Below are 23,708 nucleotides of genomic sequence, written 5' to 3'. Positions count from 1 at the left end.
TGCATGTTTGGGTGTTTAACAGCCAGCTCTATCTCTTCCCTGTCCCCTGACTGGACTGCAAGCTCTTTTCACTTCCATTCTCTTATCTGACTGAGCCAATTCAGTTTGGTAATTTGGCCAAAAAAACCCCAAAAACTACCTAAAAGGAGCAGGCTTCTGCAGGTTTACTGAACTGAATTGGTTTACAGAGGCAGCAGTGAACCATTAGATCTTCCCAGTTGTCCTGTCCTGAGGAGAGAAAGAAAAAGAATAATTCATCCTCCATAAATGCTTTGTCTACAAGAATGCTGAGTATCCTCCTCCTTGCCATCAGGAGATGATGTTGGGTTTGGTGATACTTTTTTAAAGAGTCTGTATTCAGATGGTTTTTACACAAGCATATGAACAGTTGTTCTTAGCAGCGCTCATCTATCTAACCTCTACACCAGGATAACAACATAGCATTGGAATTTTAATCTCTGATTTTCCTCTCTAATGCCAGCTTTGATCCTCTGCCACTCAACTTCCCTTGAAAACACTCCTGATGTAGCTTCTGCCCTCACAGTTGTTCAAGTGCAGAAAATGGGAGGTTAAGAGCTGTAGATTTCCTATGTTATGACTACCCATATGAGGGAGGAAGTCTGAGGCACTACTTATACCTTTTTAGCCCTATAAATTACTTCTTTCAACAGCTGCCAGTAAAAACTTACTATGTAATCTCAAAAGAATAAAAATTTACAATGTGCAAAAAATAAGCCTAAATAAGATAGCACTATAATTGATGTTAGCCAGCTGAACTTAATCAAACATTAGTAAAACTGAAGTATAAATGCAGGAATAAATTATAATGGCCCAAGTTTCATAACTTATTATTACTGGACGTTTTCTATAACATTTGTTTTACTTTAGACAGCAGAGCTAAAAGCCATTTTAGATTGTGATCTTTTTAACATTTCCCAGGAGATAAACACCTCTATGAAACACTGCCTCTGTATATTTCTATTCTCATTATTTACAAGTCTTGTCTTTAAAATTCAACTTAATATAAATGAAAGAGTCATCATGATAGATTTCTGTCATTAAAAAAAAAAATAAGATAGTATCAAAGAGTTTATGTATTATTTCTTTAAAAGACATTATTAGGAGGGAAATAATGAACATACCAAAGAATACAAATATCAGGCTATGTAACTGGGGTTAAGGAGAGGTTCAATAGGAAGGTGGTTAAAAAATGAGCCTGAGAGTTATTTTACTTTTCTTATATGGAACAGAATAAGGAAGGCATTTCATAAAAGCAGTCTGAGGATAAATATAAATTACAGTATTGTCATACAGAGTATTAATAAGAGTGTAAATAGAATTAAAAATATTAATCTAAATTTGTAGCAGGTTCACTTTGAAACCGGGTGGAAATACCAATTTAGTGTAGTGGTTTGGTCCAAAATACTCATTACTATTTGCTTTCTGTGAGATAAGAATTAGGAGAAAGCAAAGCAGGCACAAAACTTAAAAGAATATAAAGAAGTTTATTAACAGACCTAAAAGGAAGGAAAAAAAAATCATACCACACCTTCAGAACACTTCTCCTCGCCCCACCTTTCCCCCTTCTCCCACTGTAAAAAGACAACCCTTGAGATTTTCAGTCAGTTTACCTCTTCCATAATAACCTTGTTCAGTTCACTTAGGGAGAGGAGTCTCTCTTGCTCATGCTATGGAGACATCTCCACAAGAGGTTCAATCATGGCTTCAGTATCACAACGAGACAGTCGCCCGGGCTGGTTCTCTGCTCACATGCGAGAGTCCCTTCCCCCGACTTGCAGCTTTCCCCACAACTGCTTTCGAGGGTCCAATCTTGAGCTACTGGGGTACCATTTTAAGGTTGAGCTGTTCAGAAACAAAGGTTCTCTTCACCCGTCTCTGGGAGCATCTTCATCACTAAGAATACAGGCCCTCCCCCTTCCCTGGGAGCAAAAGAGTCCTCATCATCTTCATCTCTAGGACTATCTCTGGGAGCATCTCCAGGAACAGAGGTCTTTCTCCTTCCAATTGGAGCAAGAGTCCTCATCACTTGCATCTCTCCCTGTTCAAACTTCTCCTCAAATTACAGCTGCTTCAGCATTTGCTTATTCCAGCGCAGGTGCTTTTGCTCACAAGTTGAACGCTCCACCCCCCATGCTTTCATGAAATTACAATGGGTACTCTCATACATCATAGTCTATCACCACCTTAGCTTCACAACCGAATTTCAGCTTTAAGCATCTCCTCTTTCTCCTTCTTCAGGATTTGAGCTCTTCTTTCTTTACTTAATGTCTGCAGGCTCCATCTGTTCTGGAGGAAGCTTACAGCACTAAAAGGGTTAATCTCACCTGGGCCTTGCAGCTGGAATTCACTTATCGCTGTTGGTCACATGAGCTTTGCCAGACAGCAGGGCAGCTTCAGCTGAATCTTTGGCCACACTGGAGGGGTAGGGGGGAGCTGGGCCGTGCTGTCTGCACGTAACAGGGCTGTTGGGGGGCCACGGGTGGAACAGGGCCACATGGCTCCAGGGTGGCTGTGTCCTGGCCCGGGCCCGGCCTGAGCAGGTCCCCGCCCAGACCTGGCAGGGCCCCGGCAGGGCCCACTGGGCCCTGTACGGGCCCCCCCTCAGGTTACCTGTCCCCCAGCCGGAAACAAGAGAGACCTTTCCCAGGGTTTGTCCATTCTTTAATGTGGACCACAGAGGCAGTCAAAATTTTAAGTGGCTTAAAAAATTGTCAGTATTCAAACTGGCCAGTTGATAGGTTTTGTGAGGTCATAGAGGAAGCTGTAAGCATCTCTTTTCAAGAAAATCACTTCCAGGACTATGCTTGCTAACCCATGACATGTCTTAGGATAAGAAAAAAAACCAACTGCGAGACTGGAGGGAATAACAGCATTAGTTTAATAGCAAACTTTTAACTTTTCTTTGCTTTGTACACAAGTCTGTATTATCTTTATCTTCGTGTGTTTTGAACCTGGTCACAACCTAAATGCATACTTATCAAACATTACAGGATCAAATATCAACAAACACATTAAATTAAATATTAAATATTAATTAATTATTATTAAATATTCTCAATTTTAATTCTCACATGACGGTTTCAGTTTGAAGTATCCTACCTCTGCCACTACATCTTCAGAGCTTTGACAGCTTAATAGCTGTTATTGATGTCTTTTTGCAATTGTGTGCCTATCACCTCCTATTTCAAGTTGTGAAGTATGGGAATTTCTGAGAGATACTAGTGGGTGCTGCTGACCAAATGAATATACAAATATTTAGCTAAATACATTTTATATATCTTTTGGGCTTCATTTCACCACTGCAATTTACTTAGTATAACAAAGCTCTTTTATGTTGTAACTCTGCCTAAGTGTGTTTGAGTTGACTCAGTTCCTGAAGGAGAAGCAGGAGAAGAAAATTCTACAGCTCATCCATGGATGATCCCATGTCATGACACATTGGTCTCTTAGTATGTTTTCTTTTGTTCCTAAATTTTGTATAAGATCAAGTACTGAGATTCTGAATACATATGATGATTCATGAACTCATGTACTTTATGCAAGTTAAAGCATAGCCTCAGGTCAGTTAGTCATGCATACTTAGCTCAATATTGTTCTGTACTTCCTGTCTGAAACTATGTGTGGTGTTGCTGTATAATGTGTGTCTAGAAATTTTATAACGCCATAAAAACCTAGCTGCTTTATTGCAATACAGAGCTGGTGAATTGCTTACTTGGCTTGCATGGGTGTTGTGAAGTTTATTTCTGTAATAGGATAGGATAGGATAGGATAGGATAGGATAGGATAGGATAGGATAGGATAGGATAGGATAGGATATTTCTATTGGAAAGGATCTACAGTGGTCATATAGTCAAACTGGCTGATCACTTCAGGGCTGACCAAAAGTTAAAGCACAATTTTGAGGGCATTGTCCAAATGCCTGTTAAACATTGACCACCTTGAGGCACAGACTGCCTCTCTAGGAAGTCTGCTCCAGTGTTTGACCATTCTCCCAGAAAAGAAATGCTCTCTAGAGTCCAGTCTAAGCCTCCCCTGACACAGTGGAACACTCCAGTGGTCAGTCTGTCTGTGACTATTTATAAATTTTGCCAAGATCAACAACACCAAGACTTTTGAGTTTGTTTTGGGTTTTTTTCACATGTCAGAATCTGTGTACGTTTGGGTTTTAGTTTTGTAAACCAAATTCCCACAAGTAGCATAATTTTCCATACGGTTCTTGGTTCATTAAGTATATAATGACATTTTTCTTTAATCTGATTTCTATGAGAATTTTTTTAGAATTTTGCCAGACTCATTGTTAGCCTTTAGGCTCAGAAAACTGTGTATACTTGGATGAAGTAATCCCTAAACTTACATCACAAGTCTGTTTCCAGCATTCACTGCTTTACAAGAAAGCAGGAAATTTATGGATATTCAGACTAGGTGATAGTTAATCATTTTTCAACTGGACCTCTTTTATTTTCTGATTTTAAAGAAAATATTGTATTGAATGTAGACTTATTTCATTTTTTCAGGGACTATTAGTCATAATCAAATGCTGCAGCAGCATTCAAAAACTATGCAGAAGGTGTCATTCACTTTCTAAAAGAAAATACCTCATCTCACGATGAAATTCAAACTCCCACATCCACTAGACTCTCCCATTTATCCCTTCCTTACCGAGTCAGGACTTTTTTACCCCTCTTCCTCTGTGAACCGCAGGGTTTCATTGTGCCCCTGTATGGCACCTTGCAGGCTACAAGAGGTGTAAAGATGAGGTGTAAAGCCCAGATTCTCCAAGGAACTCTGTAGGTGGTTGGTGTTCCTGGATCTTTGCTGTGTGTTTGAATGAAAGCATGGAATAGGGAAAGTCTTTACTATGGTAACGAAGGGTTTGTGCAGCTGCTCCTACAAAGTGATGGGGGCGGGACAGAGCTGTTCCTCGTGTCACAAACACTACAGACAACATAAAGGTTTGTGGGGTATGTAGGTAAGCGGCGTGGGTAGGTGTGAGAGCAGAGCTGGGAAATCCTTACATAAGAGTGTGTCAAATATTTTGGTAGCTGGTGATGTAATTTAAATGCTGTTTTGCCATTTGGAAACTAAACTTGCCCTGGAGTTTTGAATGTTTTCAAAGTGGTAGTAGTCATGAGGGTTTTCATTCAGAGTATGGTGGGAAAAATTCAGTTCTTCCTTTGTCTGACACAGTTTTGAAATTTCTCTTATCCATAGCTATAGGGCTGGATGATCTTGAATGCAAAAAGGTACTCTAAATCTCTCCTATGGATTAAAACCCAAGTACCTTAGAACGTGGATGTGCATCCTTACCTAGAAATTACTCTCATTCTCTTCTCTTTAAAAAATTCTGGAATATTTTGTATACTGTTACCATGTTCTTTTAACTTTTTGTCTATCATGCTACCTAAGACTCAGATTGAAATCTGCCTTCCTGCTAATACAAACTATGAGCTCAACCAAAATTTGTATTAAAAGCTTCGCAAAGGTGTCTCACAACTGAGATGATGCAAGTTTTTATCTGCATGGATCCTGCTCCATCCTATGAATCCATCCTGAAGCTGCATGCATGGCGCCTATGAACACTGTTTTCCCTGTTCTGTTCACCCCAGTTATATGTTTGCATACAGCTGGGCTGCACTGTGACGGTTTCTATTTAAGTCACTACGGTCTGGTTAGCTTTTCTAAATACAACAAAGATGTTTTCATAGTAAGGTATCCAAAGATGCAAACCCTCCTGAGAATTTAGCATGTAAGCACTTTAAAAAGCCCTGTTGCCACCTATCTACATGTCTATATATCTACATTCACTTTTTAAAGAGCTTTTTCTTAAAAGTCAGATATCATTTATTTCAACTTTACGAAGTTGCATTTGAATACAAGAGGTTTTGAAGGTTGGTAACATGAGAAAATATGTAATTTTTTTTTTCGCTTTTCTTGTGCTTTGCAAAATATTGCATGTTTACAGAGCTAAGAAAGTAGTTGGAGAGGCACTATCGGGCTGAAATTCATATTTGTTTCCAGAAATGCAGAAAATGAAGAGCCAAAGAACTTTTCCCTAAACAAAATTGATGATTTGTTTAGCAGTCTTATTTTCTAAAAGCTGTGGGTGATATAAGCTGTAAATTAGGAATGGCTGCTGTAACTATGAGGTGGTTGTTGCATGTCTGACTGAAGCCCAGCCCTCCCCTTAACTAACCTCAGAGAAGCATTTCATATGGAAGTTTTCTTTCGTATTGTGTGACTTTAAACAAACTTAGTTGTATAACTATGCTGGTAGGTTCACGTCATTGAACTCTCTCAACAGAGAAGCAGGTTACGCTGACCTAAGTATTACTAAAAAAATAATCCTCAAACCACCTCACCAGGGGGCTTAATTTAGTATTAATCTCAAATCTGCTGCTTTCAGAAAACTGTTTCTGATAAAATGAAGTAACTATAGAGCTTCTATTATTATTAGCAAAAAAAAATAGCTGATGAAGTTATCCCATGCTCTCAGGAGACAGGTATTATTATAATATTAATAGTAATGAGTAAAATGAGGCACAGAAAGATTAAGGCCAAACTCAGCTGTGTATGAATTGCCCAAGGTCATAGAGTAATCAGCTGTATGCTAGGCATGGCACAAAAACAAAACAATAACAAAACAAATCCTGAATCACAGTCAGTTGCTTATTCACCAAAGAATTAACTTCTGAAAAAGGTATTTTTCACATGCTTTTCATCAGGCTTTTGAATTATAGCATCATTTTATGTCTCCTGTCAAGAAGGCCTTCCTCTGTTGCAGTAACTCTGTTTAGAAATTCTTTATATCACTCAAAGGAATAGTTAAGGCTTTCTCTCTGATTAATAAGAAACTTCTTTATCAATGATTTACAGATGGGTACAGTGCTTTCCAGAGAATAGGAGAATTGTAAAAAGCAGTAATCTGAGAAGGGATCAAAAGTTCTCATAACAGCCCTAAAGTTACTTTGTAATTCCCTCCTGTGCTTTTTGTGCTTTGGCTCATCAGGTACTTGTTGGTAGGACAAAAATTAGGTGAGTTTCACCCTATGTCTTCATTTTGCATTTTTTCTCCGCTTCTATTCCTTTTTATAAAGATGACAGGGATTTTAGCATGAAAATTATTTCTAATCTCTCTGATTATGTTTAGACTGAAGACCACAGATTCTGAGTATCTAAAAAAGCTGTATCTGACATACAGAAACTTTTCCAAGTACATGCAGTCTTTTAATATGCATTTATCAAAGCCTACCCAGACAGGGTTCTGGTTATGTTCTTACGCTACTGATGTCTCATATGATGCCAGGCATGCTAAGAATTTTCATTTATCAGCTGTGCAGGATTCTGGTTGAGGAGAATTGTTAGGCAGTAGTACAGATTATAGACCCTGTACTGTTGGTAATAATTTGACATTATTTCACTAACCACGGTGTCTGTGTTATACAAAGATGTGCAGCTACTACAGTCAGCAAAATGTCAGTTTGACTCAATGTCACGGCACATCTCATTAGCTCTCAGATTTTCAAACCCATTGAATATAGGATCAGAAATACTGGCATGGGAAGGGTGGTCAGCTCACCTACTTGTGTTTTAAAAGCAGGTGTAGCATCAAAACTAAATAAAGTTAGCCAGGGTCTTATCCAGTCACGTTTTGAGTACCCCCAGTGATGCAGATTATGGTGCTTATTCCAGCACTTGGCTGTTCACACTGTGAAGGATTTTTTCCTGAAGTCTATCTCAAATTTCCCTTGCCACAGCCTGTGACCTGTTGACTCTTTTCCTTTCACTGCGTATTTCTGGTAACAGTCTTCTTCGCAACATATCTTTAAGAAGAGAGAGAAAAAAATGGGGTTAGATTTCTTTTAGCCTTTGCTTTCTCATGGTGAATAAACATTAGACACTTAATCCAGCATCACTGATCATATTCTGCTTTTTAGAGGTTCTCTGCCAGGCTCTCCATTTTGACATTCCCCCTGTGCCTGGGCGATTTACTTTGTGAACATAGCTAGACTTCCAGATGTGTTTTCTCAAATGCCAAATAGTGGGGAAACATGACTTCTCTGGTTCTACTGGCCATGGTTTTGCTAATGTGGTCCAGTGTGTCATTAGCCTCCATCACTGCACACATACACTAGTGTTATGATCTGGTTTAGACCCAGAAAAGCAAAGCAAGCCATGTCTCTGTGCATAAACCGGAAAGAACTTAGAAGGTTCAAAATATTCCCAGAAATTAGATAAAAACCAAACGAGGTTAGATGTTGATGCCAAAAAATGGATGTATTTTATTTAATAGTAAAAGAGGCAAAGAGAAGGGAAGAGAAAACAAAGAGAGAAAGAAATGGAAAAAAGAAGTGTGCGTGGGGGTGGGGGAACAGGGAGAGGTGACAGGGGTTAGGTGGAAGCAGATCACCCATCTGAGGGTCCCAACGATGTCTCATTGCTCTGTTCCATCTGGTCTTCTGGTGCTGAGGGTCCCCCCTCGCCGCCGTGGCCACGCCGCCACACGGCACCACACCACACACCAAAGAGTACAGAATCCTGTGGATTAATATATGCTTTGGGCCAGGTGGGAACACCCACGTCTCTCCTTGCAGGGGCCAGTTTGACACTGTCCCTTGCAACACTGAGGGTTTGTTGCATCATCTCAGGTGCTCTGGTGCAGGGTCTGGGGACCCCTTTGAGGGGGGCCCCTGTGATGGGCCATGTCACCCCCTCCTGCTGTGGATAAGCTTCTGCACCCCCTGGGTGAGGGCCCCTCAGCTGGGCTCCTCTGCACAGTGCAGGATGGGCAGTCACTGCACCTCTGACCAGAGGCCTTTCCAAGATACCCAAAGCCTCTCCTCACCCCACCCTTTGGTGCAGGGGATCTGTGCGAGCCTGGCAGCTGATAGCCCTGGGGCTGTGGTCTCCACCTCGGAGGTGTTAAGCCTGTGCTTTCTGAAATGTCCCCAGCCCTGAGCTGTTACTTTATCTTCATCAGCGAGCAGTGTAAGGCCTCACTCAGGGCCCCAACCAGGGTGCGGTACTGTTCTTTACAGTTTTAAAAGTCCTTCAAGAAAATGTTTAAGTCATAAATTATAATATTTCAGTCTCTGACAACTGGTCATTCATGTTATCACCAGGACAGTTAGTTCCTTTTGGCAAAGTTTTTAGCAAGCAAGTCAGTCCCCAGACTGTACATGTGTGCAGAGTTGCCTTGGCCCAGTTGCAGCATTGATACCAGTCATTGCTGAACTTCAAGACAGTCCTGTCAGCCTTTTCCTCTGCTTTGATGAAATCCCTCTGAACAGAAGCCCTGCTGTCTGGGTGTTTGACTATCCCCCCTGGTTTGATGTCATCCCCAAATTTGCTAAGAGTCGATTCTGTCCCACTGCCCACATTGGTGATGAAGATGTTAAATGTAATGGCATACTGTTCCATCTCTGCAGGAATAGGTTTTTCAAAAATGTTTCAGTTTTACAGCATTCAGCAGCATGGAATTAATGAAGATTTTACATTCTATGGCAGAAGCATCCATCTCTCTGTTTCTTATGACTGTCTCAGGGTAAAAGCTGCTAGTCTCATAGCATATTCAATCTGTCAGAATCCATTTCTGTAAAGACAGCTGCCAGGCAAGATTCATACGGATTTGTATGACTGGCTGTTGAATGCACATCTCTACAGTCTTTGTGATGCAAAATCCATTGATAAATCAGCAAAGGTTCTTCTCTTGATTATTCTTAATCATTTCCTTGTAGAATATAGTGGTAAAAGTTGCAATTGCTGCTACCTGAGAGATTTTGTAAAATCCTTTGTAAAATGATGGCATTTCTGTGATGTGTTCCCACATATTGTTTGGTGATGACCTTTACATACATTTTGTATTACATGAAGAAGAAAAAGCAACAGAGTTACAGATTTCCATGGCAACACGTATAATTCTATTTCCTTTGTTTTGTGAAGCTGAAACAGGCAAAGGATTGTTTCATTAACTAGCAACTATGGATTTAAAAAGGCTTGAGTTACATGGCATGTAGTCATGTATGTACAATTTCTATTGTGCCGAACAACTTTTGCCAGCAGAAAAAAAACCACCTGGTTTTTGTCTGAAAATGAAATTAGGTGAAGAAAGATTGCTAATGGTAGGATTTATTGGGTTGATGCGAGTATATGGAAAGATAAAGCAATCTACGAATACTTATCTGTCTCCCACCTTTCCAAACTGAATTCCTGATTTGCAGCTACTTCTGCTGTATTAGTAAATAGGCATCGGTAAGGAAGCAAAAATTTCACTAGCTTCTTTTATATGCAGAAATTTGAATTGCGATTCAGAGAATTATGTCTCTCACTACAAGTTGTTTCTGGGCCACAAAACCCCAAATATTTCCAAATATGCATTATGTATATTTTTTAAGAAGCGTAGGCATTGCTTTTTAATGATTGCTTATTTCAATTTTAAAAGAACAATGTCAAGAATGCTCTGGCTGTATCTATCTATATACATGATCATGATGAGATCCCTGTGTGTGAGCACACACAGTAGAAAAGAATAGCTGTTTATTTTTATATACCATTTTCTCAGTTGATTTTAAATCTGTAAAAACTCATTAAAGGCAATGGAGCTACTGAAGTACATATTTAATTAATTAGTAATAAATTGCCTTAAATTAAATTAATGTGTTCATTTGTGTGTTAATATGTGCCGGCATATGCCTACCAAACCCCCCCCCAAAAAAAAAAAAATACAGTATGTTTCAAAGCTAAAAACTTAATCATATACATTCATGTGCATCACATCTATATAACTAGCCCCAGTATGTTTCAAGATGAATTTTAAATGTCTAAAAGTAACTAGTTAAAAGGAAGGAAATGTGTTCTTTTGGAAGATATTGAAGAGTCATCTGAGAAGACTTTACTACATAATAGTAATTTTAATGTATTCTAGGTTTGCTATTTCTTGTTTTTAATTGAAATGTCTTTATATGACATATAAAACTAAATTCTGAAAATGTCAGAAAGCAGAGATCAGCCAGACTATGTGTATTAAGGAATACTGGAACCACGCACTGATAAGCTTAATGAGGAATATTCATTAAAAGTTACTGATGATTATTGTTTCAGAAAGTATTCAGAAAATTGTTTTCCTCTCATTTTATTAAAGTTCATTGGTCAGCAATTTCTGTATACTGAAATGAAGAAGCTAAAAGAAATGTGATTTCCACAAATATGTGTAATTGGAAACTACTGATCTGTTTTAGACAATAGAAGAAAAACTTCTTAGAAATCTCATGGGGTCCAAGTCATTTGCTTTATCAGAAATAATGAAAGTCAAATAACTGTGCAGTGAACAGTGAATACAGATTGTAGCATTTTTTTGAAATCCAATTTTTCAGCCCCAAACTTACTCAAGTGGGGTTCTCCCAACTGGGGACATTCTGTGTTCATCCATATTTCACCTTTCTTGCCACATGCTAGAGAGAGGTTTTCAAGTCTGTTCTCCACCGAGAGGCATTTTTCATACCATGGCTTCTACTACACCAGTTCTAAAGCAAACTTCTATGAAGTCAGAAAGGCTGTCCTTAAATTACTCTCAAGTAAAATACTGGGACTTCAAGTGTCCCAAACACCTCTTTAAGATATGTCATATCTTTTGGCAAGTAATTCCATGAAAAAAATCTCATACTTTGAAGATTTTGCCAGAGCATTTCAGGTTGAGGTCAGACTCAGTAGCTTTGTAGGAGAGAGGACTACTCAGCAGAGCAAGGAGAGTGAAAAACAGACAGAGGAAGGAGGACAAGACTTTGTACGTCAGTGCTGCTAGCAAGCCTCACTAATTTTAGCTTTGGCTTGACAAACTTCATGAAAGAGCCCTGTCTGGAACACCCATAACTCTCAGGCTGAATTCCTCAGAAAATACTTGCTCCAAATGAAGAACACAACTCTTTGTTGATGGTTTCTTTCTTTGATCTCTCTAACTAATGCATTTCAGTTCATTCTTTTTCACCTCAACTTACTTATCCTTACACTGTTCAGAAGAAAGATCTGGGACTCTCCCTGTTCAGTAAAACTTTCTCTATGATTTTGGAGATGACAATCAAAAACTGGTTGAGGTTGGAAGGGACCTCTTGTCCAACCCCGTTGCTCAAGCCGAGCCATCGAAGCTGGTTGTCCAGGACCATGTCCACATGGCTTTTGAATATCTACAAGGTGAGAGACATCACAACCTTCCTGGGCAATCTGTGCCAGTGCTTATTCAACCTCAGAGTAAAACCATTTCCTGATGTTCAGAGGGAAACTCCTGTGTTTCAGTTTGTGCACATTGCCTTTGGTCCTTTCAATGGGCACCACTTTAAAGAGCCTGATTCTGTCTTCTTTGCACTCTCCGTCAGGTATTTACAAACACTGATAGGATGAAGCCTTCCCTTTTCCAGGCTGAACAGCCCCATCTCTCTCAGCCTGTCTTCACAGGAGAGGTGCTCCTTCCCACTGATCATCTTCATGGCCCCCTCTGTATGTGCTCTAACAGGTCCCTGTCTTTCTTGTGCTTTGGCCCTCAGAGCTGGATGCAGTGCTCCACATGGGCTCTCACAAGAACAGAATAGAGAGGGAGAATCACTTCCCTCGACCTGCTGGCTTAAGTGCGGTTAGCATTCTGGGCTGCAAGCATACATACCTGGCTCCTATTTCATGGCAACAGAAAGGACAATCAATATCTGCAAATAATTTCTGTGCAATACTGGATTCTCTGTCATAGAGATAGGAGAAATTAGCACAGTTGTGTTTGTTTCCACTAAGACCTGCTGTATAGTCAGGCTTGAAATATTCTCAGCTCTGTCCGTGCTGGCATTATCTCCCATGTTATTAGTGAATGGTTTTATGAAATGAAAAATGGATAAAGTATTTGTTTATGTATAATAAAATGGCTCAAACCTTTGAAAGATGTAAGAATCTGAGCTTCTACCCTCACACTAATTATTGTAGTTTCCAGGAAACTTCTTTCACAAAAAGGAGCAAACCCCCAATTTTGTGATAGCTGTGAGTGAAGACACACACCTTACTGATGTTCAACAAGTATAATCCCAATGTGCTGTAAAATCTATCTAATTTTCCTCCCAACATTAATCCCTTCTGTCAGACAACATTGATCTATTATGAGCTTCTTTTAGAGGAAAGAAGAAAAAATAAAAGAAAAAACCCAACACACTTCCTCCAGAAAAGGAGCAAAGCATCCCAGTTCTCTCTTTGTAGTGTGACCAAGGAAAATATTAAAAAACAATCAGTCCCTTTGAATCTCCCTTCAAAATGCTTCACAATATTATTCCACCACTAAAGGATAATCATCATCCACCCTGGCACCACAAAGTAGTGTTACTATTTTTTTTTTTTTTTTTGTCCATAATTGATTAAGTAACTCTCCAAAAGGTAATGGCAACGTTGGAATTGCTACTGAAAACCTTAATGCTAGAAATATATTATCAAGGCTGAAACTACTGAAATTACTTTTACAGATAGCTTTTCTATAAGTTTTTTCAGAAGACTTGTGAGGTCATATATTGGTGGGGGTTTTGCCAATGTTATGTATTCTGTCAGGAACAGCAAGCTGGATAAAAACGTAAAAATAGCTATAAAGCAGTGCCTAGCAAATAAATAGTATGCTGGTACTTATAAATGTTTATAGTAATAGTAGACACCTTTAAGTAATGAACGCAGTCCAAGTAACAAATAACTATATTCTAAACAAGCTAAGTGATTATGAACAAAAGGCTATAGAGAAATTATAACCAAAGAATATTAGTAACACATCACCAAAGGAAAGAATTTTCTCACTGGAATTTCATAGGACTATATCCTGCATCCAGTTTTATTAAATATTTTCAAAGAAGGATCAAGGCTCAGTCTAGTTATTATACTTCCAGATCTTACATTTATAACAATATGGAAGTGGATCAATGAAGAGACAGAATTCAAAATGACAAATTGGAAAATTGTTTGGAGCAGGAGAATTGATTTCAACAGAAACATTGGCAAACCTGTGCTTAAGAAGGAACAGTCTGCTTTACAGTACTGAATGAGAACTGGTTTTTGTAAAACAGATCTATGTGTCATAGTATACAAGTTGAACATGGGACAACAGCTGCTGCTTTTGCAAAAAAGAAAAAGATACCTTTTTCTTGGTCATGATGAGAAAATGAGAAAACTCATTTTAAAAAACCCCAAACCTTTTCTCCTGGTTGTTCTCTAACTCAGGGGATATCTGAGCTGATGCTACCTACTAGACTGTGTGATTCTTAAGCTTAGTAATTTTTTACTGTGGGTACCAGTGAAATGAGTCCATGTCAGATAATTGACTCTTGAGAGGTGAAATATATTTCTTAATCTCTTTCTCTTTCTTAATTTCTTTCTCTTCAAGGCATAACACACAAAATAACCTTCTTTAGAGTTAAAAAGAAAAGAAATCTGTATCATAGTATTCAATTCATATTTCTAGACTACAACTCTCGCTAGTCTTCTGTGACCTAGTTGTCTTGCTATTTGTTTAAAGGCACTAATGAGAACTTGAAATGAGACAGAGGGTTTTATCCATAATAAACTAACCTATTTTCAGAGCATATCTGTAAAAACCAAACTGTCCTTATTGTAGACTAAAAAAAACTGGAATGAACTATAAATTGTTCAGTTCATCTCCTCAAGCCAAATGTATTTTCTATCACCTTCAGTGTTTTGACTTTTTAATGAAAAAAAAAAAGGAGAGAAAATAATATACTAAAAAGATCAAAGCTCAGAACCCTAATACAGTTAACAGGCTCCATTATTGGAATTGTATTCATTGTTGATATCAGAGTAACAAATCTATTGAAGTGAATGGAGATGGCCCATGGGAATTAAAAGAAAATTTAGTCCTTAAGCCTTTCATGGAAGAACAATAATGAAAAATATGGGAAACTTCTTACAGTGTCACATTAATAGACTTTTTCTTTAATTTCTATTTTAATCAAATAGACCTGTAAGAATAATAAAGTTGTCGCTAGCAAAGCAAAGGCTTCATATGACTCAGTATTTTGGATATTTTGGCTTTGGATATTGGATTTGGATACAGGAAAGAAATGTAATGTTCACTGTGTGAAAGGTATTTTATCAGACAGATTCTGGAAGAAATTGATGAAGTATAACTACTAGGTGTTTCATGTCAGATAACAAAAATGTTTCAGTGATGTTCGGGGTTTTTATATTCCCACCATAAAATTCCCTGAGTTAATGTGGTTTTGATGTATGCGTTTCTACTTTTCACCTGAGTTCTAATTCTGTTATCACTTTCTCTCTTGTAAACTGGGAGAAAAAGTCTAGATTATGGTTTTTTATTTCCTGAAGTCTCATCAGACTTGAGAAATATCTGTAGCCAAGTCATTCTAGATGCATGTTTAATTTGGTATACTGCTTTGCTTTCCTTTGTTAAGACTGGTACATAGATGCAACAGAGCAAAACAATCCTCAGTGAAATCAGAGAATGCTTTGGGTTGGAAGGGACCTTTAATAGCCATCTAGTCCAACCCCCCTGCAATGAGAAGGGACATCTTCATCTAGACCAGGTTGCTCAGAGCCCAGTCCCTGACCTTGAATGTGTTCAGCGACGAGGCATCCACCACCTGTCTGGACAACCAATGGCAGTGTTTTACCACCCCCATCATAAAAAATTATTTCCTCATGTCCAATTTAAATTTACCTTCTTTTCATTTAAAAGCCTTTCTCCTTGTCCTGTTACAACAGGCCCTACTAAAAAGTGTGCTTCATCTTTCTTATACGCCCCAGTAAAGTACCAAAAGGTTGCAATAAGGTCTCCGTGAAACTTTCTCCCTGAACTTCTCCAGTCTGAACCCCAGTTCTCTCAGTTTGTCTTCCTTTCCTTATACTGAGATAGGTGAAATAATTTTTAAATATATTTTTTACTGTTGCATGTCTGTTAAATTAAGGACAGTAATAAGTCTGTGCAGGATGGTCCACCTGCTTTGAGAAAAGAAGAAAATTTAAAGGTTATTTACTTATAGTGAAAAGTTCTCTGTTTGCATTAGCTACTTCAAAAAAGCAGAGGAGAAGCCAGTTGTTTTTTAATGAGGCATAGTAAAAAGACAAAAAGGAAGGGTATCTAGGACAAAGTCTCTAACTTACGAGTGTGATCTCTTTCACTGGTCTGGAACACCAGAGGTCTTGAACCTGAGCATCTAATTTTTTAAAAGTTAAACAGTTCTGTAAATCTTCCCTGATTTACAAATCTGCCAGAATTTCATTTAAAGTTGGGGAAAAGGGATTCTGAAACAGTAGATCTCTTTACTTTAAATACTAGTTTAACTTGTAATTATTAATATAGCAAAGAGCTATCTAATAGTATAGGAATAATTGATTATATCGATATTTTTTATTTCTGTTTTCTTCACCTTGGCTTCAAGTTTTTTATCTGAAACACCTACAATGTAAGATATAAGATGTTCTCTAGAGAAAATGGGTTTCTGTCAATATATTATTCAATTTTCTTTGAACACAGGAATATTTTTACAAACAGCAGTTTGTAGAAGTAAGCATTCTGTCATTGTCAATTACACTTGATCAACAATGTGATTTTTATATGGATAAAAAAAGATTAAAAGAAAAATTATAGCTGATAGCAGTCTACTATTCAGTAAGAATAACTTCATGGACAAATTAATGTTATCATCCTTTATATGATATACAAGGTAATAAGGTGTTCAAATCCATAGGTTTACATTTCTATTTTAAAGTCTCAAATTAAAAACAAAATTGATATTTTATTTTAAAGTATTTTTTTCTGAGGATGATATTATAACAAACTAGAAAATGCATTTTTTTTCTCTATGGAGTCCCCAGAGAAATGTGGTTCATCTGGTCCTATTGCACTTAGCATATGGTGATAATTCTTACCCAAAAGGTGATATCAGAAGTTGTTCTTTAATTAGGGAATCTGAGGAAACAAAGTATTGTGAATGCTTGTAGTGCAGTCTTCAGCACTAGAGCAGTTCTTAAGTTATTTTATAACGAGAACAGATATTTTTTTGTTCTCCTAAATCCCTAATGTGCGCAGATAAAGTTCCTCTGCATCAGTATTGGTCAGATCAGGCAGGAACTAATCACCTCAGGTCAGGAATAATTATATGTTTAACCACTTCCATTCAGCCCATGGATTTAGCATTGAGATAATAAACTGTACTCAAAGTGGTTCTATTTACTGGAATTATTTTTTTCAGAATGCATACTAAGAAAATGTTTTGCCTTTAATTTACCTTTTGGGTGAATAAATTATGACTATATCGTCAGTATACTGAAGTTAGATGATTTTATGTCATTTTCTTCCTCAACAAAGTTACCCTTGTTAACCTTGCTATACAAAAATGGTAAAATAATTTAGAGGGTTTGTCACTGTCCTGATCTCTACAATAAAGGAAATTCTGTGTATGAATAAACTTTAAATCCCCAAGTCCCCCTAAAAATGTAATTCTTCTGATAGTGCTTTCAAACTTTTTTTTTAATGGACTAAATGCTTCTACAAGCTGTACCACTGACAAATGGAATGTAATACTTGTCTGTGAATGAGCAGAAAAGACATTAGCTGTAGACAGGGAGTTATTTTGATGACAGTTCTCAAGAAAACAACAGCAGAAGTAATTACAGCATATTGATCTGAAGCAAAATATATTCCATGCATCAGTTTGTGTTAATACCCAAAATTTAAATAATTTTAGATCTTTGAGCTTTGGGTGGATACTGTCTCTAATTTTTTTTTTTTTTTTTTGGTGGGGGAAGAGGTTTAAATGACAGAATAATATTAGCTTTTACAGTTAAAAAGGGCTTTTTTTAATTTGGCATTATGATTCTGAATGAGGAATCCTTAGGAATTAATGGCTAAACCTGCAGTAAATGATCCAGACCTTGAATACCTTCTGCTCTGTAGCTGAGCTCTCTGAAAGTCAGTTTCTAGGCACACCCTCTCAGAGTACCATCCTGGTGCCGTCCCTTAAATAAGAGGTTTTTCATTCTAAATCTTCAGGCATAATTGATCCTTCGGTATTGATCCTTTCAGACAACCTCTGAAAAAATTATGCTCGCAATGTTATGGTGATTTGTTAGACCCCAAAAATTATTGATCACATTTTATATTCTGTAAAGCCAGAGATACAAAAAAATTTGCAGGTGCATTCTCTTCTTCTAGACACAGAAAACATAACAGGAATATCCAAAGAGGTTGCCGGAATGCACAATCCTTCATCTTTCTTTTTTTTCTCTGTAGCGTTGTCTTGTCTTTCCCTCACATCAATAGTTTGTTGGAGGCTGAGATCTCTTTAATAAAGTTCACATTCCTCCTGTCAGGTTTCTGTGCTGTAGCTCTTGTGCACAGGGACACTCACCATGCAATTCACAATTTCAGTCACATGAAGTCCCCCAGACCAGGAAAATCTTCTCTTGAAGTTGAAGCCTGCTGCTGGTGATGAGATGCCTCCACTTCAAAGGAGGATAAAGAGATTAATGACTCTCCATTGCTAATTCTCTGCTGGTTGTCTCAGATTCTCTCTTAGCATCTTTCTGGGTATTCAATCCAATTTACAGGCTAAATGACCAAAAGGAAATGTGATTGCAGAGGGGTTTAAGAATTCAGGCATATGCTAATCTATCATTATCATAAAGAAGAAAATAACAAAACCCTGGCAGCAAGAATATGTGTAGATAAATAGGGACATATTCTGATGTCCTAATATTAACCTCTGCTAATGAACCTATATACCCAGATACACTTTTGCAGCTTTTTCCTGAGCATTCACAGTGCTGATGCTTGTAACACAGTTTAAATGATAGTATAAAACCTGTGATAGTTCAGAAAATGGTATCTTCATGACAACATAGGTTCAATTTAGAGTTTTGAGATTATCTGTCAAGTATGCTTATGTGTGACCTTCCATTTATGTTTGCTTTGGCTTTTAGCTCCAGACCAGTCTGTCTGAACCAATGACTTTATCCAAGTCGATCTCACTTCCTCGTAGTGCATATTGGCATCACATCACCCGGCAGAACAGCGTTGGAGAGATCTACAGTTTACAAGGCAAGTTGCTTATAATGCCATATCCATTAGCTTCTTTCCATTTCACCAGAATTCATGCAAATTGCTTTTTATTTGCACTGGTTATTTTCTCTCCATTTCATTTTATCAATTGTCAGGAACCTCAGCAGGATTCCCAAATTTACATAAAACAGGTTTCTTTTAGTCATTTTGTAAACTAATGGTGAAAATTATTTCCAGAATCACCACATAAAGCTGGATAGACAATTTGGCTCAATGTAGCTTCTCAGTAGCTAATGAATGTCAGGTTGTTTTAGTATTTTCTGCCAATAAGATGGGGCAAGTATTTGGGCAACCTCAGGGTGCCTAATTAAATCTACATAAAGTGACTATATGAGTTGCAAGATTAAAACAAAGTAATTCTAGGAAGAAGAGCTATTCTTGGTAAATTTGCTTGGCAAATCATATATATGAACTGTTGACTCAACTTACAGGGCCCCAGCAAATCATCTTCTTCTGTCTATGGTTTTCTTTCATATGTTTAGATTTGCTTAAGCCTTTAAATGCTATAATTAGCATAACTTCATGATGATCATCATCAAGTTATGATTCACTGCTCTTAAGCTGAAATTTATTTGTATCTTTTAGGAAACTGAAATTATTGTTACGTTTAAAATGTAGACCTTTTAAAAATAGCCTTTCATAAACATACCACTTTGTATTATTTCTAAAAGCCTTAAGGATTTTGTTTTACTTCTCTCTTAATAATCTGTTAGCATAAACAATTTACATTTAGATAGGAGGTTAGAAACTGCTCAGAATCAAGAGTACCCAATGCAAGGAAACAGTACATGTTTTCATGAAAATAAGTGAAATGCTTATGGAAGATGAAGGACGTGAAATGTTTTGCTTTGTAAATTGTAACATAAATTAAAAATTCAGAGGCTGACTCATTAAAGGGTATGGCATTTGTTTCCCATCATTCTCCATACAGCAAAGTTAATTTTTAATCATGGCTATAATCTTACATTGAAATACCGGTAATGGAAAAAAGAAAATAATCTTCCAGAAGCTATTTGTGAAAAAAAATTGTACCTGTACATCACCTTACAAATATTCATCATATCACTGATATTTTTTCATGGACACACAAAAAAAAAATTATTTGAAGAGATGTTAGATTTCTTCTTCTTGTGTTCTTGATGTGTCTCTTCTTCATCGGCGAGATAGTAAATGTGTTATATTCATGCTCTACAATCTTTTCCTTATAAATGGCCTTCAAAATAAAGGAAAGCAAAACTTTATATATCAAGTAATACTTAAAGTATCTATACCACCTAGCTGTGCAGGATTCAACATATTGGAAGTGTATTCTTAAAAATGCAAGAATTTTACTTTCTGGAAGTATGCAGATTTTATTCACATTTCCACTGAAACAGGGGACTAATAAATAGTTCAGAACCTAAGATTTTCATTTCTCCTATATGTACTATGATGACTGAAGCTTGAGAAAGTGTAGTTGATTTCAGGAGAGACTAATTCAATCTTACTAGTGGGCTAGGAAATGCATCCAGAAGACTCTGGTTGCAAATTTTTCCATGTGAGAATAACATTCATTATCTGTAATGAAAATCTCTTTGAACCTTCTGCTGCAATTACTAATTAAAAGCAATGAATTTGTACAGAAAGTGAGGCGAGTGCAAAGTACACCTTTTCCTCCTAATACCTTGTCACACCTATAGTCTTTGCAGTGCAGGGTTGTCAAAGCATCAGCCCACAGAAGCTTCGTGGATGTGGGTGGAAGGTGGGTAGCAAGGAAGCAGATTGCAAGCATCACTTCAACCCTCACCTTAGTAGAGCAGCCAGCTGAGAGGAGCTGCTGCAGAGGGAAGAGTCACTTTCTGCTGCCATAATCTCCTCTGAGCTTCAAAAGTTGTATTATACCTTCAGAGAGGAGATGTTTTCTTTAGAGGACAATCCATCAAACTGCAGTTCATGGGTATTTATGACAAAGCTTTGTACATTCAAGAAACAAATTTGAAAATTCCCCACAGACTTCTAAATATCTTATAAACTCTAAAGTGAAATAACTGGAGTGGTGTCTACCTGTATCCAGGTGACAATCAATATCAGTAAAGTTGTAGCCAAGCTCACTGCTAAGTATTAGTGTTTCTACAGTGGCAATTATTTCAAACTTGCAGTCTGAAGTGACTAGAATTTAATTAATAACAGCTGGTGATGTATAAGGAGAAATGAATATGTGCTCATACTACCTTAGATAAATTGGCTCTTTGGGAGTTATTTAGCAGTCAAATTTAACTTAATTAGTAGTTTGTGTTGATCTGATAATGAATATGCTATGGAGTAAGAAGGTAGGGGGTTTTGTGATTTTTGGTTTTTTAAAAACTACATCTCAGATGAAAAAAGGCACTTCAGTGAATGGGTGTTGGGTCTATCATGCTCCATTAGCCCATGAAAATACTTACATGTAAAGACCTGTAGAGATTAATACACAGAATAATAGCGCTAAAGGAACACAGGTTGCACAAAATATCTTAAAATGAGATGGGTTAGTTTCTATTGATAATCCAACTATGGCCTTTAATTACAGTTCAGAAATTAAATATTTAAAAATTTAAGCGTCCTTAAATATTTTTTATCAAAAAGTAATTTAACTAACAGAGGAAAATGAGAAAAAGAGGTCTACACCATTTTTGTGCATACGTGAGTATGACATGGATGAATTGTGCATTTTCCTAAATAATAGACGGCTTTAAAAAAAATTCGAGCCCAACAGGAGATAAATATTCATTGATATGTTATGCTTCCCAATAACTCAAAATCCACAAAATTATAAAAATGAGAAGCCAAGAGTAACCCTATTAACTGAAATCATGGTTAAGAAGGAAAAAAATATAAGAGCTATATAAGCACATAAAAAACTACCCGGTATGTTTCCTTATATTTCAGTGTTTATTGTTTATACCTACCATAAAATTTAGCACCGTTACACAAGATATTACAAATTGACAAAAAAATCACATGTGTTTTTATACAACAAAAGATATTAAAGAGAATTAGTCTTTTTGGGGTTTGTTGTTTTGTGTTGTTTTTTTTTTTTCATTTTGCATTTAGGGCTTTAAATTTGCTTAACATGAAAAAAAAAAAAATTGCAGACTGAATTTTCAGCTATCTGAAGAACTCTAGTTCTTGCCCTTCAGAGTTTGGATGATACAAATGTTAAACATAGTCAGGTCATATATTATTATATAAATAAGGCCAAATAAAATTTTGGTATTGAAACATTCATTAGCTTTTTTTGTATTGCAGTTATTGAAATCCCTGAGGAAATTATGTTCAGAAAATCTAATTACAGCCTGGCCTTTCTCCAAGAAATTCAAAATTAAGAAATGCTTTCAGTCACTCCTGTAGTGTTTGATCTGGTTTGTCCTAGTTCTTTGGACTTTGGTTTTGCTGTCCATACTCAAAATAATGAACACCTACCCACAAAGGCAATGCTATTCATTCCGTGAGAGTACTTTTGTGAAGGAGCATATATTTGTATAAGAATTACAGTTACACCAGTAACATCTTACATGTTTCTTGCAAAAAGAGAACACTAGAAGGGTTCTCTTTTTGCAAGGGTTTTTTCCATGGTATGGCTTATCACAATTTGCTTATAACGAATTTTATTTGCTCTATTGCAAATTGTTACCACAATTTGTCCTAAACCCATGCCAAAGTAATTAAATTACACTCAAAAATACTATGAAGCCCACTAAGAGTCATATATCTAAATTTAGTGAGGAAATTTGAGAAATAAAACTATCGCCTTTGAGGAGATAGGGCTTCAACTTGCAAGCACATGCCAGAACCATAACTAGACAGAAATAAAAAATGGCCCCGATGAAGTCTATAGGAATTTTGCTGTTGATCTACAGTTACCTTTTGTATTTCACAATAAAGATACAAGGAACATCAGGCTGGTTTTGCAAACCAAAATGGAGGGAAGGCTGTGGTTCATCTTTGGCCTTGGTAAGCAAGCCTGCATTGCACGTTGTCTTTTGGCCTTGGTAGGTGACAAATCACCCTTCTTTTTTTTTCTTTTTTTAATATATTTTAAGCAGGATAACATGTAGCGTTAATCTGGTCAGCTAAAAGGTGTTGTACATAAAAGAAAAAGTCACATACAAAAGATTTCATCCTCCTACATAGTTTTCCAGCCTTTTCAAAGTAGAAACTATGATATGTCACCAAAAATAAGCAGAGAATATTCAAGTTGCTAAATATTTAGAGGAGTTTGAATCATCCTGTTCAACCCTCCTTAAGCTAATCCTGCAGGAAATTCTGATGTAGGCTTCTGCAGTTTTCTGCAAATTAAAGTATGTAAAATGAATGGGAGAGCATTTTTCATTTTGGCATTTCCATTGTTTGTTCATATGCCCAGCAATAGAGTACAGAATCCATTTCCCCATCTAATCTTGGTGCCTGAACAATGTGAATAACATAAAATGTTAGAATATATCTGTTATATAAACCTGATGGCTCAGTTATTTTTCACTAAGTGTCTACCAGAGGCTAAAGCTGAAATGCTTTATAGCCTTCCACATTCCCATTTCCTTTGCTGAATCTCATCAGGACCTTCACATTA

The 23,708-nt window shown here is 37.1% G+C and overlaps 1 protein-coding gene across 2 annotated transcripts in view; it reads left to right on the top strand.

The window, feature by feature from the left end:
* Positions 1–23,708, top strand: part of DOK6 (docking protein 6) — a 254,684-nt gene that overhangs the window by 195,621 nt on the left and 35,355 nt on the right. For both annotated transcript variants that reach the window (XM_069005925.1, XM_069005927.1), the window contains exon 7: positions 18,982–19,099. In XM_069005925.1, coding sequence (XP_068862026.1) covers positions 18,982–19,099 — 118 coding nt within the window. The remainder of the gene's footprint in view (positions 1–18,981; positions 19,100–23,708) is intronic.

Source organism: Aphelocoma coerulescens, chromosome 2 (assembly GCF_041296385.1).
Source record: "Aphelocoma coerulescens isolate FSJ_1873_10779 chromosome 2, UR_Acoe_1.0, whole genome shotgun sequence".
Taxonomy (NCBI): Eukaryota; Metazoa; Chordata; class Aves; order Passeriformes; family Corvidae; genus Aphelocoma; species Aphelocoma coerulescens.
This window is presented reverse-complemented; position numbering and strand designations above follow the sequence as displayed.